Source organism: Pseudophryne corroboree, chromosome 1 (assembly GCF_028390025.1).
Source record: "Pseudophryne corroboree isolate aPseCor3 chromosome 1, aPseCor3.hap2, whole genome shotgun sequence".
In the NCBI taxonomy this organism is placed as follows: domain Eukaryota; kingdom Metazoa; phylum Chordata; class Amphibia; order Anura; family Myobatrachidae; genus Pseudophryne; species Pseudophryne corroboree.
This window is the reverse complement of record NC_086444.1, coordinates 71,333,948-71,352,959: the sequence shown is the minus strand read 5'-3', so window position 1 is coordinate 71,352,959 and position 19,012 is coordinate 71,333,948. Positions and strand designations below refer to the sequence as shown.

At 45.4% G+C, this 19,012-nt stretch overlaps 1 protein-coding gene and 1 long non-coding RNA gene across 2 annotated transcripts in view; one reads left to right on the top strand and one right to left on the bottom strand.

The window, feature by feature from the left end:
• Positions 1-19,012, top strand: part of ADAMTS12 (ADAM metallopeptidase with thrombospondin type 1 motif 12) — a 1,230,701-nt gene that overhangs the window by 1,062,322 nt on the left and 149,367 nt on the right. The window contains exon 19 of the mRNA XM_063960568.1: positions 3,834-4,904. Coding sequence (XP_063816638.1) covers positions 3,834-4,904 — 1,071 coding nt within the window. The remainder of the gene's footprint in view (positions 1-3,833; positions 4,905-19,012) is intronic.
• LOC135055953 (uncharacterized) overlaps positions 1-19,012 on the bottom strand; it is a 78,523-nt gene that overhangs the window by 10,769 nt on the left and 48,742 nt on the right. The window contains exon 3 of the long non-coding RNA XR_010243858.1: positions 10,840-10,972. This is a non-coding gene — a long non-coding RNA (uncharacterized LOC135055953). The remainder of the gene's footprint in view (positions 1-10,839; positions 10,973-19,012) is intronic.

The window sequence follows — 19,012 nt, the reverse complement described above, 5'->3', positions numbered from 1 at the left end:
GGACGACCTGCTGATAAAAGCCCCATCCAGGGAGAGGTTGTTGGACAGCATTGCCCTCTCGACCCGATTGCTTCAGGATCACGGATGGATTCTGAACCTACCAAAATCCCACTTGGAACCAACACGGAGGCTTCCGTTCCTGGGGATGATACTGGGGACGGGAAGTTCTCAAACCAGCCTGGATATCGGTGCATCTATGCATACGCCTTCAGGGTAAGATGGTCGCCTCTTACGAGGCTCTGCAATACGGAAGGTTTCATGCGAGGCCCTTCCAGCTGGATCTGCTGGACAAATGGTCCAGATTGCATCTTCATATGCACCAAAGGATATGTCTGTCGCCGAAAGCCAGGAGCTCTCTTCTGTGGTGGCTTCAGGCTTCTCACCTGACCGAGGGTCGAAGGTTCAGGATTCAAAGTTGGATTCTGCTAACCACGGACACAAGTCTCAGAGGTTGGTGAGCAGTCACCCAAAGGGAACAGTTCCAAGGAAAATGGTCAAGTCAGGAAGCCATTCTTCCAATCAACATTCTAGAATGAAGGTCCATATACTACACCCTTCTACAGGCATCGCATCTTCGTCAAGATCAAGCCATCCAGGTTCAGTCGGACAATGTGACGGCAGTAACGTACATAAACCGACAGGGCGGAACAAAGAGCAGAGCTGCAATGTCAGAGGTAACAAAGATTCTCCTCTGAGCAGAAAGACACGCTGTGGCGCTGTCGGCAATCTTCATTCCGGGAGTAGACAACTGGGTAGCGGACTTCCTCAGCAGACACGACCTCCACCCAGGAGAGTGGGGTCTTCACCTGCAGGTGTTCGAGTCCTTGACACGTCGGTGGGGAATTCAACAAATAGACATAATGGCCTCTCGGCTCAACAAGAAGCTCAAGCGGTATTGTTCCAGGTCGAGGGACCCGCAAGCAGTGGCAGTGGACGCTCTAGCGACTCCATGGATCTACCAGATGGTTTACGTGTTTCCACCTCTTCCACTGATCCCAAGAATTCTCAAAAGAATAAAAAGGGAAAAGGTTCAAGCAGTTCTCATTGCTCCAAATTGGCGAAGGAGGACCTGGTATGCGGATCTACTGGAGATGCTCCTAGAGGACCCGTGGCCTCTACCTCTTCGAGAGGATCTTCTACAACAGGGGCCGTTCGTCTATCAAGACTTACCATGGCTACGTTTGACGGCATGGAAGTTGAGCGTCAAATTTTAGCCTGAAAAGGCATTCCGGACATGGTTATTCCAACCCTGATCCAGGCCAGGAAAGGGGTAATGTCTAAACATTACCACCGTATTTGGAAAAAATATGTCTCGTGGTGTGAAAACAGGAAATTTCCTGCAATGGATTTTCAGCTGGGACGTTTTCTCCTTTTTCTGTAGTCTGGAGTGGATGTGGGCCTACGTCTGGGCTTCTTGAAGGTTCAGATTTCGACCTTATCCATTTTCTAACAGAGACAATTGGCTTCCCTCCATGAGTTTCAGATGTTCTTGAAGGGGGTTCAGCACACGGCACCTTGGGATCTTAACGTGATGTTGCAGTTCCTACAATCGGATTGGTTTGAGCCTTTACAGGAGGTTGATGTAAAGTTTCTTACATGGAAGACCATTACACTGTTGGCCTTAGCTTCTGCAAGGCATGTGTTGGAACTAGGGGCATTGTCTCACAAGAGCCCCTATTTGATTTTTCATGAAGATAGAGCTGAACTCAGAAAGCGTCAGCAATTTCTTCCTAAGGTGGTGTCTGCGTTTCATATCAAGCAACCTATTGTGGTTCCAGTGTTTACAGACACCTCTGCTACCTCAAAATCCTTTGATGTGGTGAGGGCTTTGAAGATCTATGTAAAACGGACAGCCCGTCACAGGAAATCTGACTTGCTGTTTGTTCTCTATGATCCCAAGAAAATTGGGTGTCCTGCTTCCAAGCAGTCTATTGCTCGCTGGATCAGGTGTACTATCCATCAAGCTTATTCTACGGCAGGATTGCTGGTGCCTAAAGTACAGGCCCACTTGACTAGATCGGTGGGTTCTTCCTGGGCGGCTGCCCGGGGTGTCTCGGCTTTACAGCTCTGCCGAGCAGCTACTTGGTCAGGTTTGTTAAGTTCTACAAGTTCGATACTTTGGCCGCTGAGGACTATCAGTTTGGTCAATCAGTTCTGCAGGAACCTCAGCACTCTCCCACCCGGTTTGGGAGCTTTGGTACATCTTCATGGTACTAATGTGGACCCCAGTATCCTCTAGGATGTAAGAGAAAATAGGATTTTAATTACCTACCAGTAAATCATTTTATCGTAGTCCATAGAGGATACTGGACGCCCGCCCGGTGCTTCGTTTCTGCACTTTTACTTGGTTAAGTTTTGTTGTTGGTTCAGCCGTTGCTATTCCTATTCAAGTTGGGTTAGCTTGGCTTTCCTCTTATGTGTGCTGGTTTGAATCTCACCACTGTTCAGTTAAATCCTTCTAGACTGAGTCTGGTAGGAGGGGCATGGAGGGAGGAGCCAGCCCACACTATTCATTTCTTAAAGTGCCCATGACTTCTAGTGGACCCGTCTATACCCCATGATACTAATGTGGACCCCAGTATCCTCTACGGACTACGAGAAAAGGATTTACCGGTAGGTAAGTAAAATACTATTTTTTGTCTTTTTGCTCAGTCATGTTACAGTTTAGTTTGTGGTGATTAATATACAGAGAGACTATAATGTTCATCCATAAATCCATGAAAATGTGAACATGTTGCTCACATACCTATTCTAGCCCTATGTGATATGCACCTATTGCTGACCCCTTTGTGCAGAAAAATTACTCACGATGGCAGCTACTGTGGCAGACTGAGGCTTGAATGCCCACTGGGGATTGCAGTGGCAGTGGCCCAAGCCAGTCACCAGAGGGAATGGGGCCAGCCAGCACAGGGGGACTTGGGCAACAATTAGGGAAGGCATAGCCTGCAGAGTACAGGTCCCCTCTATAAAGGAGTGGGCAGAGGTGTGTCAGGACCACCTACTTTGATTGGCAGTATTGGAAATCTTTTTGTAATATCCATATAAACAAACTAGGCAGCCATGTCCATCCATGGTGTTGAATCACCACGTTACAGAACCTCTAGTAGAGTAACAATGTAGAATTGGAGTGCACGGTCTGGAACCTGACCTCTAGAGAAAGGGGTAGGGACCCCAGACAGTGGCACCCACCAGGGATTTCCTCTGTACATCTGTGAGCCAGTGCAACACTATGCGGAACCGCAAAATGTTACATTCCTCGCCTTATGCAGTAATGATAATCATTCTTGACCCAAATGCAAAAACAAGGTTTGGTTTCGTAGGATGATATGTTTTAATTAAATTTAAGGGGTAGTAGTATTATACATTTAGAGGAGCATTGCCAGGCTATCAAGTGAACTTGGAGCCTTTTTATCCCTATGAAATCGCTTTTTTAATTGTCCTAAACTGGGAGCAAATTAGGCATCCCCCTTTAACTTCATTGTGATGCCCTTAGCACCTACCTGGTACACTTTATGCAGTAGAATGCATTTCCATGCAATAAAAACTAGTGACATAGGCAACAAATCACAGACAAGAGTTACAAAGAGAAATAAGCTTATTTGCAGGTGTGCATGTGCAATATGATTAAATGCATCACATAGGCTAAATTACTACTGCGCCATTTTTCAAAGCCATCTTCAAAAGTCCTGATTTTGGTTTGCATATAATTGCCCTTTTAAATCCAGGGTCCAAAATCACCAACGACTTTGAAGGGGCTGCTTGGTAAATTTAGCCCATAAAGTCTTGCTGTATCTATATTAACTATTAACTATGTTTAACTTTTTACATTTCAGTGTTCTGTCACATGTGGGGGTGGAGTGCGAACACGTAATGTCACATGTGCACGATACAACAATGTAACATGTGACCCGTCCAAGAAACCCAACTCTAGAGCACTCTGTGGGCTTCAGCAGTGCCCAAAACAGGACAAAGTGCCGCCACCACCTATAAAAGAAAACAATGTGAAAACCATCATCAAAATAAGTCCTAAAACCACAGAAGGAGCAAAGAAACGTCTGTTCCTGTTGAAAAAGAATCCCAGATTTCCCTTAACAACTAAAATACCCAAAGAAATCCATTCAACACCTTCCACCCTCACACGCTTACCTTCAGTGAACTCCATAGAGGATGATTTTCAAATCTACGATATTCCCAATTCTACCCACTTCAACGTAATTTACAAGTATAATTTTGCTCTTGTGGCTAATAATAAAAAAAAAGTAAGTGTGAACTCTACAAGGCTCCCTGCAGTCCAGCAAGAACTAAATGAGAGCTTAAGAACAGACAATGAAAATGTAACAGAAAGAAATTTTGATTTGGTTGCCAACACCACTTCTACTTCCAATGCTACTCATATCCCAGTGAATGTAACGCCAAGATACGACTTTCCAACTCAACAACCGGAGACACAAACCAACTCAGAGGATACTGAAGTGCCAACTGGACAGCCAGACAGCTATTATGATACTGAAATTAATGACATCATTGAAGCTAGGAGTAAGAGGCACAAGGGTAAATCCAAGGTCATTCAGGACAATTTTGGTACAGTTCCGTACCAACCTGAATCATCAACTCTACCTTCAGTTCTTGTTGCCACAGTAACCTTGGGATCTATCAGAACTGAGTCAGTCACAAACTTTGTAATTCCATCAGAGAATACTTATCAAGAAGACAACAAGGAACAGGACCCAGAACTGCCAGACCTGTTGCCAACTCCCATAACTAATATTTCCCAAATGTTTTCTCCAGAGCTCAATACCACATCCAAAAGTAGCCTTTCATCTTCACTGGCAGGGGAAAATGTTACAGAATCGACTTTTAATAAGTCAAGTACCATCTTCTGGAAAGTAGGAAATTGGAGTGAGGTAAGAAATCTACTATTTTTAAGCACATTTTCGTACCATGAACCTTTGTGTTTGCTTGCAATATGTTGGCACAGCAAATTGAAAAAGTCTGGGTTCTTGCAGTAGACGTATGATTTGCCAGGTTCCTATCTGCTATTGTAACTTTTTTGGGTCCCCAAAGAGTCTAGAGAGGCGCACCTCTTCACTTTTCCCTCCTCCTTCCCGCGTCTTATGTTGTCTGCCCCTCTGCTATCTACACTTCTTGTCCAGAGAGGTAGAAGACATCAAAGTTCCAAACTTTGAGCTTTTAAACCATGGGGGTTGCTGTATCAAGCGGGGAAAACAGTGGAGAAGGGAATCAGTGGAGAATCGGCTTCCATGTAGCATTTATCAAGTACATTCTATAAAATGATGGGTAAAAGCTGATTGATATATCAACTTTCACATCCAATATATTTCTTATGTTCCTATTATTTAGTCCCAATTCCAATTTCTCTCAGGCCTTTGGTAACAGCAGACAAGATAAATATTAGACATTCTTCACAAATTTCCAATACAAATTACTCTCTTCGAAATCCTTGGAAATACTAATACAGATATAAAAATAAGTATACAGTAGAATAGGACGCTTTACATAATATAATGACACCACTAAAACATAAGCAACCATAAAAACAGTAGAGTGTAATAATATCCATTCCTTAGTCACATTCATGAAATTCCAGTTTGATATGTGAAATAAAAGACTTTCTAGCCTTTCAGCTCCCATATACACATTCTGTTATCAAATATTGGTCACCACGCAGAATGAAAATGAGATAATATTGCAATACTATATGACAGGCAATTTCCTTTACTCACATTTGATGAAAAAGTGGTGCACATTAAATGTTATTATGGCTCTTGGGAATAAACCTCACATTTTGATTACAAACCTTTTCCACTGCAGATTCCTTTAACGATGGAAGCAATATTCAGATTTACTCTATATAAAAGTAAAAGTGCCATGGTGCTTTACCTTGTAAACATTTAGTCGGCACTAACAGAAAATGTACTGACATAAAAACCATGGGGGTAATTCCAAGTTGATCGCAGCAGGAAATTTTTTAGCAGTTGGGCAAAACCATGGGGGTAATTCCAAGTTGATCGCAGCAGGAAATTTTTTAGCAGTTGGGCAAAACCATGTGCACTGCAGGGGGGGCAGATATAACATGTGCAGAGAGAGTTAGATTTGGGTGTGGTGTGTTCAATATGCAATCTAAATTGCAGTGTAAAAATAAAGCAGCCAGTATTTAACCTGCACAGAAACAAAATAACCCACCCAAATCTAACTCTCTCTGCACATGTTATATCTGCCCCCCCTGCAGTACACATGGTTTTGCCCAACTGCTAAAAAATTTCCTGCTGCGATCAACTTGGAATTACCCCCCATGTGCACTGCAGGTGTAGCAGATATAACATGTGCAGAAAGAGTTAGATTTGGGTGGGTTATTTAATTTCTGTGCAGGGTAAATACTGGCTGCTTTATTTTTACACTGCAAATTAAATTGCAGATTGAACACACCACACCTTAATCTAACTCTCTCTGCACATGTTAAATCTGCCTCCCCTGCAGTGCACATGGTTTTGCCCAACTGCTAAAAAATTTCCTGCTGCGATCAACTTGGAATTACCCTCCATATGTGAGTCTCAAAGTACAAAGATCATCACCACCAATACTTTTTGACTATAATGTCTTATCTGATAATATCATTGAAATGTATTGGTGATGGTGATCTCTTAAGCAGGCTATTTGGTATTTCTGCATATTTCTCACATTGTTATGACCATGGCAACCACAGTCACAAACACAGTGACAGTTAGGAGCTGATTGGCTGGTACTTTATCTCTCTCCACTTTATCTCTCTCCACGGCTTAATACATCTCCCCTATAATGAGCAAAGAGGCTTTGGATCGTTCCTGTGAGCTCTGTTTGCACTGTACAGTTATATCCTCCCATTCCTTCTAACCCTCTGCCATCATAAACTGTGCTGAGAGTTTGAGGGCCAATGTCTGTAAGCCATACTTGTTTTCCCATATTAGGGAGAGGGGGCCTGGACTGCACACCCTAGCTTCTTATAATGGGATGTGCTACCTAGCTGAGACTTAGTACTACAACATAGAAAAAAAGAGAGCAGGTTACTATACAACCATTAGAATTATAATAAATGTTATAATAATACACCATTTCTGAGGTTGTTGGCATAAAATTGGCCAGTATTATGAGCCTGCCCACCAAGCATCAAGGTAACCTCACCGGGCAGGTCCCTAACATTACAAGGGTTCGTCTATGGGACGCAGGGAACCCCCAAACCATTCCAGCCAAACCACCCTAGGGCTCCACACAAATAAAGGATGGCAGTGTTAGGCAAGTGAAAGTAGCTGCTCAGTGTTAGAGGACAACAGTGAAGTATCAGTGTTAAAAAAGCGACGGTAGCTGATCAGTGTTAGAAGTACAGTATTCAAAAAGTGAAAGATAGTTGTGTGAAATTGTTACATAAATAATATTAGGGACCTGCCCGATGAGGTTACCTTGAAGCTTGGTGGTCAGGCTTATAATTTTGGCCAGTTTTATGCCAAAAACCTCAGATACGATGTATAATTATTACATTTATTATCATTCTAATGGTTGTATGATGCACATGCACATGCTTTCTTGTTTGTATGATGTAATACTCGTTTTCCCTAAAGAAATATTTTGAAAATAAGAAAATGAGGATATATAAGAAAAATGGCTACTAGGCGCATGCTTTAAAAGTACTTAACTTGCTATGTACAGAAAAAAAAACTTCTACAGTACTGTATGCGGGATTGCTGCTTTAAATGTAACAACATGAGTTTATATTAGTCCAGTGGTTCTCAAACTCGGTCCTCAGGACCCCACACAGTGCATGTTTTGCAGGTAACCCAGCAGGTGCACAGGTGTATTAATTACTCACTGACACATTTTAAAAGGTTCACAGGTGGAGCTAATTATGTCACTTGTGATTCTGTGAGGAGACCTGCAAAACATGCACCGTGTGGGGTCCTGAGGACCGAGTTTGAGAACCTGTGTATTAGTCTATAGTAAAAAAAAAAATCAAAATCAGTGTTTGCGACTGCCACTATTAAACATTAATATAAATGTAAATGTTCAAATGTTATCATTGTTCAGATGGATACTGTTAATGGTCCTTGTATTACTATGCTATAGTTATACAGTGGCACCATTGCAAGCACAGAATTTTAATTATTTCTTTTTTTCTTTTTTGGAGCAATTGAGAAGCTTTTTCTGTTTATTTGTAAATTAAATTCTGCTCTGTCTGATTAGCAATGATTACCAATGAATAAATTATTGTCTATATACAAACGTAAAGGACCCTTGAAACAAAGGCCTATAAGACTAAGGGGTATATTCAATTGAAGTCGAAAGTTGCCGTCTGTCGAAAAGACGTCAGTTTTCGACTTTTTAAGGTCGAATCATGATTCGACCTATTCAATATATCCCAAAAATTTTCCACAAGTCGATGAATTTGACTTGTCGAAAAGCACGTAGATCAGCGGAATAGATAAAAAAATGTCGGACTGAGATGTGGGACCCAGAGGAGAAGAGAGGGGAGAGCCGCAGGGAGACGAGGGACAGCCGCGGGCATATAGGGGAGATCAGCGCTACAGCACAGCGCTGCAGCAGGATGTCATACAGCCGCGCCGCTCACGGCAGCTTCCACCCAGCTCCAGCTAGTGAGGTCACGCTTGCTGGAGCCAGATGGACACTGCCGTGAGGTCGGGCGGCTTTGTGACATGCTCCTGCAGCGCTACTGTAGCGCTGATCTCCTCTGTCTGCCGGCGGCTGTCCCCGCTGGTCTCCCCGCGGCTCCCCTTCCCCTCTCCTCCTCTGGGTCCCTCATCTCAATGTCACCTCGGCGGGTGACACCCGGGTGCAGGCCGCACCCCCCTTATGACGCCACTATTACCAATGTATTCTCTTAGCTATTAACACATATCATCTAAAACACTGGCTTTATGTGGTTTATACACTGCTCAAAAAAAATAAAGGGAACACTTAAACAACACAATGTAACTCCAAGTCAATCACACTTCTGTGAAATCAAACTGTCCACTTAGGAAGCAACACTGATTGACAATCAATTTCACATGCTGTTGTGCAAATGGAATAGACAACAGGTGGGAATTATAGGCAATTGGCAAGACACCCCCAATAAAGGAGTTGTTTTGCAGGTGGTGACCACAGACCACTTCTCAGCTCCTATGCTTTCTGGTTTATGTTTTGGTCACTTTTGAAAGCTGGCGGTGCTTTCACTCTAGTGGCAGCATGAGACGGAGTCTACAACCCACATAAGTGGCTCAGGTAGTGCAGCTCATCCAGGATGGCACATCAATGTGAGCTGTGGCAAGAAGGTTTGCTGTGTCTGTCAGCGTAGTGTCCAGAGCATGGAGGCGCTACCAAGAGACAGGCCAGTACATCAGGAGACGTGGAGGAGGCCGTAGGAGGGCAACAACCCAGCAGCAGGACCGCTACCTCCGCCTTTGTGCACGGAGGAACAGGAGGAGCACTGCCAGAGCCCTGCAAAATGACCCCCTGCAAGCCACAAATGTGCATGTGTCTACTCAAACGATCAGAACCAGACTCCATGCGGGTGGTATGAGGGCCCGACGTCCACAGGTGGGGGTTGTGCTTACAGCCCAACACCGTGCAGGACGTTTGCCATTTGCCAGAGAACACCAAGATTGGCAAATTTGCCACTGGCGCCCTGTGCTCTTCACAGATGAAAGCAGGTTCTCACTGAGCACATGTGACAGATGTGACAGAGTCTGAAGACGCCAAGGAGAACGTTCTGCTGCCTGCAACATCCTCCAGCATGACCGGTTTGGCAGTGGGTCAGTAATGGTGTGGGGTGGCATTTCTTTGGGGGGCCGCACAGCCCTCCATGTGCTCGCCAGAGGTAGCCTGACTGCCATTAGGTACCAAGATGAGATCCTCAGACCCCTTGTGAGACAGTATGCTGGTGCGGTTGGCCTTGGGTTCCTCCTAATGCAAGACAATGCTAGACCTCATGTGGCTGGGGTGTGTCAGCAGTTCCTGCAAGACAAAGGCATTGATGCTATGGACTGGCCTGCCTGTTCCCCAGACCTGAATCCAATTGAGCACATCTGGGACATCATGTCTCGCTCCATCCACTAACGCCACGTTGCACCACAGACTGTCCAGGAGTTGGCGAATGCTTTAGTCCAGGTCTGGGAGGAGATCCCTCAGGAGACCATCCGCCACCTCATCAGGAGCATGCCCAGGCATTGTAGGGAGGTCATACAGGCACGTGGAGGCCACACACACTACTGAGCCTCATTTTGACTTGTTTTAAGGACATTACATCAAAGTTGGATCAGCCTGTAGTGTGTTTTTCCACTTTAATTTTGAGTGTGACTCCAACTCCAGACCTCCATGGGTTAATAAATTTGATTTCCATTGATCATTTTTGTGTGATTTTGTTGTCAGCACATTCAACTATGTAAAGTACAAAGTATTTAATGAGAATATTTCATTCATTCAGATCTAGGATGTGTTATTTTAGTGTTCCCTTTATTTTTTGAGCAGTGTATATTCTACATAGCTATTACCACATATCTTCTAACACACTGGTTTTATGTGGTTTATATATTCTACATAGCTATTACCACATATCTTCTAATACACTGGCTTTATGTGGTTTATATATTCTATAGCATTTTAGATTGTACACTACCTGCAATCACCATCTCAGCACGTCTTCTTTAAATCTCCCTTGATCAGCTCAGAAATGTAATTAAGAGGTGACGTTTGCATCTGTTTGCATGTACAAAGCTTAACTTCACAGTAGGCATGTAACTATCAAACCTAGATAAAACAGTCATTAGCATGGTAAATCAGAGTGATTTATACCTGTAGATTCCGGGGAGATTCTGATTTGCCGGATCAGTAGGACACTTTAATTCTCTCTTCTAATTACTATTATAAGGGTTGGGCAGCATGTGAATTAGCAGTTATCCATCAGGAAACATTTTTCTTAAACCTACTAGAAAATGACAATACGTGAGGGGTGAGAAACAGCAGAGAAATAGCCTTACTGTATTTTATTTATCTATCGGTATTCCTGTGTCACATTGTACTATTCATTATTGTTTACTTATTAACAGGTATTTATAGCGCGCACACATATTGCAGAGAATATTTCAGTCATACACATCAGGCCCTGCCCCAGTGGAGCTTACAATCTACAGAAGGGCCCTCATTCCGAGTTGTTCGCTCGCTAGCTGCTTTTAGCAGCTTTGCACACGCTAAGCCGCCGCATACTGGGAGTGAATCTTAGCTTTGCAGAATTGCGAACGAAAGATTTGCATAATTGCGAATAGAAAATTCTTAGCAGTTTCTGAGTAGCTCCAGACTTACTCTGCCACTGCGATCAGTTCAGTCAGTTTCGTTCCTGGTTTGACGTCACAAACACACCCAGCGTTCGCCCAGACACTCCCCCTTTTCTCCAGCCACTCCCGCGTTTTTCCCAGAAACGGCAGCGTTTTTTTCGCACACTCCCATGAAACGGCCAGTTTCCGCCCAGAAACACCCACTTCCTGTCAATCACACTACGATCACCAGAACGATGAAAAATCCTCGTTATGCCGTGAGTAAAATACCTAACTTTTGAGTAAAATAACTAAGCGCATGTGCTCTGCGAACCTTGCGCATGCGCAGTAAGTGACTAATCGCAATATAGCGAAACTCCGCAACGAGCGAACAACTCGGAATGAGGGCCAATATTCCCTATTCCTAGTGAAGGAATGTGGGGAATAATAACAGGAAACCATGGTCACCGTGGAGGAGGCGCGGGCCTGGTAATTGTGTCCTATTAGCAAGTAGTCCAGCCCAGCCCCCATTTCCGCCTAGCTGCTTGTCCCAGAGCGGAAACATCAATCGTTGGGCAGTATGGCTTGAGCACATGTGACTTAATTAGTACCTCAGTCAATTTGATTTAAGCATCTAGGTTCAAGCATGGATATCCTTAAAACCTGGAATGTCTCTCCTTACCTGGACCAATAACAACACCTAACCTCAGCCAGTACCTACAGCAAATGCCACCTCTCTTGTTAGAACATCATACGCTATAAAAACAGATGTAACAAGCGGTAAATTTGCATATGACACTATACAATTTTAACACGTGCCCTGGTAGCCATTGATTGCTGAAACATGTAGTTCTACAATAGTGTTGCATCTCTGTGTGTATGTGCAGGTGGCTGCTCCAGAAACCACACACCTCCTGCATTAACCCACTCCTGGCTGGATCTGTCATACTCTATGTTTCTGCGTTGTATTCCTACTGCATTAATGCCACGTTGACTAGCTTCCCGCGTTCTACCTGGTTAGTCATCCTGTCCGTGCTTAAGCTACTCAACGTGTGGACTGACCTTTGTCACACACCGCTACACCTATCAACACCATAGGTTCTGCCAATAATTAGTAATAACCAAGTATCTTGCAAAATGGCAGATTATTGGCTGTGAATTAGCACATAGAATCTGAGTAGTAATAAGCAAGAGGCAAATTGATTGATTAAATGATACATACTGTATAAACAGTGGCGGATTTTACCTATGGTCTGCAGGACTGCAGTCCCTCCAGGAAAATCCGCCACCTCATATCAGTGTCAGTGAAGTCAGATTCAGTCCATGTCCTATTAGTGTTATGCACACCAGTGCCTGTAGGAATGTACTGGTGTCAGAACTGTTATGCACTCCAGTGCCTGCAGGAATGTACTGGTGTTTGAACTGTTATGCACACCAGTGCCTGCAGGAATATACTGGTGTCTTAACGGATAGGTATGCAAAACAAATGAACTCACAGACAGACTGGGGAATATGACATTACGTACACAGAAGGTGATAGGGTAACAAAATACACACAAAGTGAACAGAGAAGCCCAGAGGCTAAGGAACTGGGTGTCTCCCTAGTATTAGTAATGCTCAGATGGGAAAAGCAAGATGTTGTGTTTTAATACGTAGAGAACCCGAAATGCTGTTGCTAAGGGCAACAGCAAAACCCTAAAGGGTTACCAACAGGTGTGGCAGTAAACTCCTTGGTCAGAGATGGAATGATAGACACAAGGAGAGTCTCCACAATCCTAATTCTCACTTGGAGTGCACAGGTTCAGCTTACTGCCACTAAACTGACACCTGACACCTTGCACAGTGAGACAGGATTTAGGTAGGCAAGTCTTAGAATACAGCCGCAAACTTGCTAAGTTCACAGAGTAGTAAAAGAACCCCAGCAAGCTAAACGACTGACTCCAGTCTTACTGCTAGGTCTGGATTGGCAGAGTGTAGTACCAAATCCCCAGGCCTATTTGCAGTAAGCAACAACAAATACAAAGCTACACACTACTGGCTAACATTCAGGAACTGACTAACCAACAAAGATTCAGCAGCATCTGCTTAACCTGAGAAGAGGCCTTATAAAGCAGGTGCTGTCCACGCCCCACTCAGACCTCACAGACTGTGAGCACAAAAACCAGCACCGGATCCCCTGCCGTGCACAGAGCCTGTAACCACTGCACAGCAAAATACCCGAACCGGAGTATCAGCTGCGCTCAGGTTACTCCGCTAGCACTTGTCTCCCGGTTGCCATGACAACGTGGCAGCACAGGGCAGGAGACCCTAACAGTACCCCCCCTCTGACGAGGGGTCAAAGAACCCCTACCACCGGGTTTATCGGGGAACTGCGAGAAGAAAGAGCGTATCAGTCTGGGGGCATGAAGATCACAACTGCGCACCCACGACCGCTCCTCCGGGCCATACCCCTTCCAGTGCACCAAAAATGACAGCCGACCCCGAACCATCTTGGAGTCAAGAATCCTTTCAACAACAAACTCCCTCTGGCCACGTATCAGAAGAGGGGAAGGTCTTCCACTGGAAGAAGGATTACTAATCGCCCGTTTTAAAAGGGAACAATGAAATGTTTTATTGATACCCTAAGAACGGGGTAGATCTAACTGAAATGCCACCGGATTGATAACCCTGGTGATCTTATAAGGGCCGATGAACCGGGGGCCTAACTTATGAGATGGCTGTCTCAACTTCAAATTCTTGGTAGACAACCAGACGAAGTCTCCTAATTTGAAGCTGCAGGGTCTTTTCCGCTTATCAAAAACCCTTTTGGTCACTAATGACACAGACACAAGGGCTTTCTTCACTTTCCGCCAAATACCTCTAAGGACCGAAACCACAGAGGAACCACCAGGCGTGGAGTCCAGGGGGTCAAAAGAATTGGCCTTAGGATGATGCCCATACACACAAAGGAAGGGAGAGATCCCTGTAGCAGAGTGAGCCGCGTTGTTATAGGCAAACTCCGCCATGGACAGATGAGCAACCCAGTCAGTCTGACACTTGGAGACATAACACCTCAGGAACTGCTCCAAGGACTGGTTCACCCTTTCCTTCTGCCCATTAGACTGCGGATGGTAGCCTGACGACAAGCTGACAGAAATCTGGAGATCGGAACAAAATGCCCTCCAGAATTTGGCCACAAACTGGGATCCGCGGTCAGAGACCACATCAAGTGGCAACCCGTGGAGACGCACAACATGCAGCATAAATAATTCAGACAGGCGTCTGGCCGATGGCAGCCCAACCAGTGGAACGAAGTGCGCCATCTTCGAAAACCTGTCAACGACAACCCAGATGGCTGTCATCCCCGAGGATTTGGGCAAGTCCACCACAAAATCCATTGAAATGTGGGTCCATGGCTTAGATGGGATAGAGAGTGGATGTAATGGGCCAACAGGAACCCCTCTAGGAGTCTTATTTCGGGCACAGATGTCACATGCCCGAACCCACTGATCCACATCCTTAGCCACCGAGGGCCACCACACCGCCCTAGATAGCAACTCCCGAGTTCTGGCAATACCCGGGTGACCTGCCGACTTCTTGGCATGGAATTCCAGGAACACTCGCTGTCTTAACCTAGGAGGCACAAACAAAAGACCTACCGGAAGGTCTGGAGGAGCCTGCTCCTGTGCTCTAAGGACTAATGATAAGAGGTCCTGGGTAATGCCCACTTTAATACATGATGGGGACACAATGGGCAACGGCTCCTCGGTGGTCTCCTGGATTGGAGCAAAACTCAGCGAGAGCGCATCAGCCTTGATGTTTTTTGACCCAGGGCGATATGTTATCAAAAAATTAAAGCGAGCAAAAAACAAAGCCCATCGTGCCTGCCTGGCATTGATACGCTTCGCTGACTCTAAATATGCCAGATTCTTATGGTCGGTGAGAATTGAGACCACAAACTTAGCCCCCTCAAGCCAGTGTCTCCACTCCTCGAGTGCATCCTTAATAGCCAACAATTCCCGGTTACCCACGTCATAATTCATCTCGGCAGGCGAAAATTTACGGGAAAAGTAAGCACAGGGATGAAGGCGATTATCAGACACTCCCATCTGAGAAAGCACTGCCCCAATACCCATCTCAGAGGCATCCACCTCCACCACAAAAGGACGCTCTGGATCTGGGTGTCGCAGCACCTTGGCCGATACAAATGCCCTTTTGAGACGGGCAAAAGCCGCTTTAGCCTCACAAGACCAGTGAGCAACATCCGCCCCTTTCTTAGTGAGTGCCACCAAGGGCGCCACTATAGACGAAAATCCAGCGATAAATCGTCTATAAAAATTCGCAAAGCCCAGGAAACGCTGAAGCGCCTTCAAACTAGTGGGCTGCACCCAATCCAGGACTGCCTGTACCTTGGAACCCTCCATTTGGAAACCTTCTGGGGAGATAATATATCCTAGAAATGCGATTTGCTGAACTTCAAATTCGCACTTCTCCAGCTTCGCCCCAAGCCGGTGGTCTCTGAGTTTCTGGAGGACTAAGCGTACATGCTTCCGATGTTCCTCCAGGGAATGGGAGAAGATTAGGATGTCATCTAAGTATACAACTAAGAATCTATCCAAATATTCCCTGAGCACATCATTCATGAAATCCTGGAAGACTGCCGGGGCATTACAGAGCCCAAAAGGCATCACCAAATATTCATAATGCCCTGAGTGGGTATTAAAGGCAGTCTTCCATTCATCCCCCTCTCTTATTCGGATTAGATTGTACGCACCGCGTAGGTCAATCTTAGAAAAAATGGTGGCAGTACGAAGCTGGTCAAACAAGACCGAAATGAGAGGCAGTGGGTATGAGTTTTTAATCGTGATACGGTTCAATTCCCTGAAGTCGATGCAGGGTCGCAACGAACCGTCCTTTTTACCCACGAAGAAGAACCCCGACCCAACTGGAGACTGTGAAAAATCCCTTAGCCAAGTTCTCCTGAATGTACTCTGCCATAGCCTGAGTCTCAGGACGTGACAGGGAGTACAACCTGCTCTTGGGAAGCTTAGCATTTGGCAACAAATCAATGGCACAGTCATAGGGGCGATGGGGAGGTAGTACCTCTGCAACTTTTTTGGAGAACACGTCCGCAAAATCTGCATAACACCCTGGCAATCCTGGCAAACTTAGCTGCGAGAGCCTGACTGGAAGGCTCAAGCAACTCCTGAAACAATCAGTACCCCAACTACGAATCTCCCCAGAGACCCAGTCAAATTGAGGATTGTGGGCCCTTAACCAGGGTAACCCCAACACCAATGGGGCAAAAGTACAGACAGTCACATAAAAGGACAATTTTTCAGAGTGTGTGGCTCCAATAAACAAAGAAATCTGGCTAGTGCAAGAGGTAATTTTACCTTGGGATAATGGTTCCCCGTTTAACCCACAAATCTCAATTTCCGATGCCAAGGGTACTAAGGGAACAGAGTGTTTCAGGGCGAATTGGCGGTCCATAAAAACCCCGTCGGCCCCACTGTCCACAAAGGCCTTAGTCTTGACAGTTTGACCGAGGATCTTCAAGGTCACTGGAATGATAAAAGTCTTCTTGGGAAATTCTGACTTCTGGCCTGACAGGATATTTCCCATCACCCTCAGGCCCTGAAGTTTTCCGGCTTTTCTGGGCTTTTTCTGTCTCTGATTCACCTGTACCACAGACAGCTCCACAGCTCCAAGAAACTCTGCCCTCCACGGAGAGCTATTCAGCCTGCACGGCGGCCATACTGCCACTTCTGAACGGCGTCTGACGGCTGATACGAGCCGCGGGACATTGCGAGCTCCGATAGCTGTCCCCCGGCAGTGGGAAAACTACAGCCCGCATCACCGCCATACATCTACATCTGGTAACGCCAGCCAGCACTATTTAAACAGCTCCTTGGACACGGGACAGCGCTTCATCTTTGTGCATGTCGGTGCGGCAGATCCGACCGGCATTTCACCTGTGAGTCTCCACCGCAATTAGCGGCAGCAGCGTGTGTTCCTTTGATGCTCTGGAAGATGTGCTAATACCTATGCTCAGGGCACCTAAAGGATTTCCACCAGCCCTAGGTAAAACACAAGTAATCATCCTGCATCCGGGACTCACTTATCCAACAGCAAACTGGGATAAACATCTCTTCACCAAATCTCTCTCCCTAAACAGCATACGGTGGGCTTAATATAGGACTGCACCGAGGACGCTCGGTAGCACCAGCCCACAGGAGAGGTAAAAACTGTATATTGTATAATACATTTTTATTTTTATCCTTTCGCTGGGCCCTTGCTTTTCTGCTTCCGATCATTGGAGGAAAAAAACTTTTTTTGTCTTTATCCATCTCTTAGTTACAATTTATTGCAGAGTTTAAGTGTTACTATTCAAGTTTCATCTTGGTTACAAATTGATAACAAGTAACAATCCGAAACCCTGAATCAGGGGAACATTATACATAGAGCTTGATTGATACTGTGTGTTTACATAACGGTGTCTCAGAGTACAGCTATTCATTTATTAGGTTACACATGATTTGTTGATGTATTTTATATCATAATAAACCTGTTTTATATATAAATCTGTCAACTCTCCATGATTTATACCTATTTGTAAAACACCATAAGCGCAGCCGACCCTTTTTTTTTCCTTTTTTAACATTGCATTCATAGGCACACGCACAGTGCCTATTCCCGGCAGCGCTTAGGTGCGATTGCATATCGGTATTTATTTATTTATTTATTTAGGCGCTGTCAGCTAGGTAATATGATACTACCACATGACCTTTATTCCCACAGTACAAACACAACCCCTGCTGTCTCCTCCGCGTCTTCTCACGCGAGGAGAGGCGGGTAGCCCCAATCTGCATAGGCTCCTCGGAAAATTCCTCAGAGTCTGAGGTTCCCTTGGGAAAGAAGGAAACCTCAGTCTCCCTTTCAAGCCTACGCTCTCTCAGCCGTCTATCCACCCGGATGGATAACTGCATGAGCTGATCCAAGCTATCAGGCAAGGGATATTGTACCAGTTGGTCCTTTATCTGGTTAGAAAGACCTCTTCGGTACTGGTGTCTCAGGGCTGGGTCATTCCACTGGGTATCATGGGCCAACCTCCGAAACTCCGTACAGTAAACCTCAACTGGCCTTCGCCCTTGCTTAAGGATCGAAATCTGAGCCTCGGCTGAGGCTGTCTTGTCAGGGTCATCATACAACATGCCCAGTGCCGTAAAAAAAGCATCAACACTTTTAAGCGACGGACAGTCAGGCTGCAACCCATATGCCCAGACCTGTGGGTCTCCTTGTAGCAAGGAAATCACTATGCCCACCCGCTGAATCTCCGACCCAGAAGACTGAGGCCTAAGCCGGAAGTATAGCTTGCAGCTCTCCTTGAAACAAAAGAACTGCGAGCGATCTCCAGAAAAACGATCCGGGAGATTTACTTTCGGCTCCTTAACCCCTGAAGGTGCTGCTGCTGCGGGAGCTCCGCCAGCGGCCTAGGAGGTGTGCATTAAATTGTCGAGTCAGGACCTGCACCTGATCGACCACCTGTTGCAACTTATTTTGAGGGGTATGCTCCATATTCCCACAAAATTTCAACAGGAGTAGTAGGCTGCTGAATATGTTATGCACACCAGTGCCTGCAGGAATGTACTGGTGTCAGAACTGTTATGCACTCCAGTGCCTGCAGGAATGTACTGGTGTTTGAACTGTTATGCACACCAGTGCCTGCAGGAATA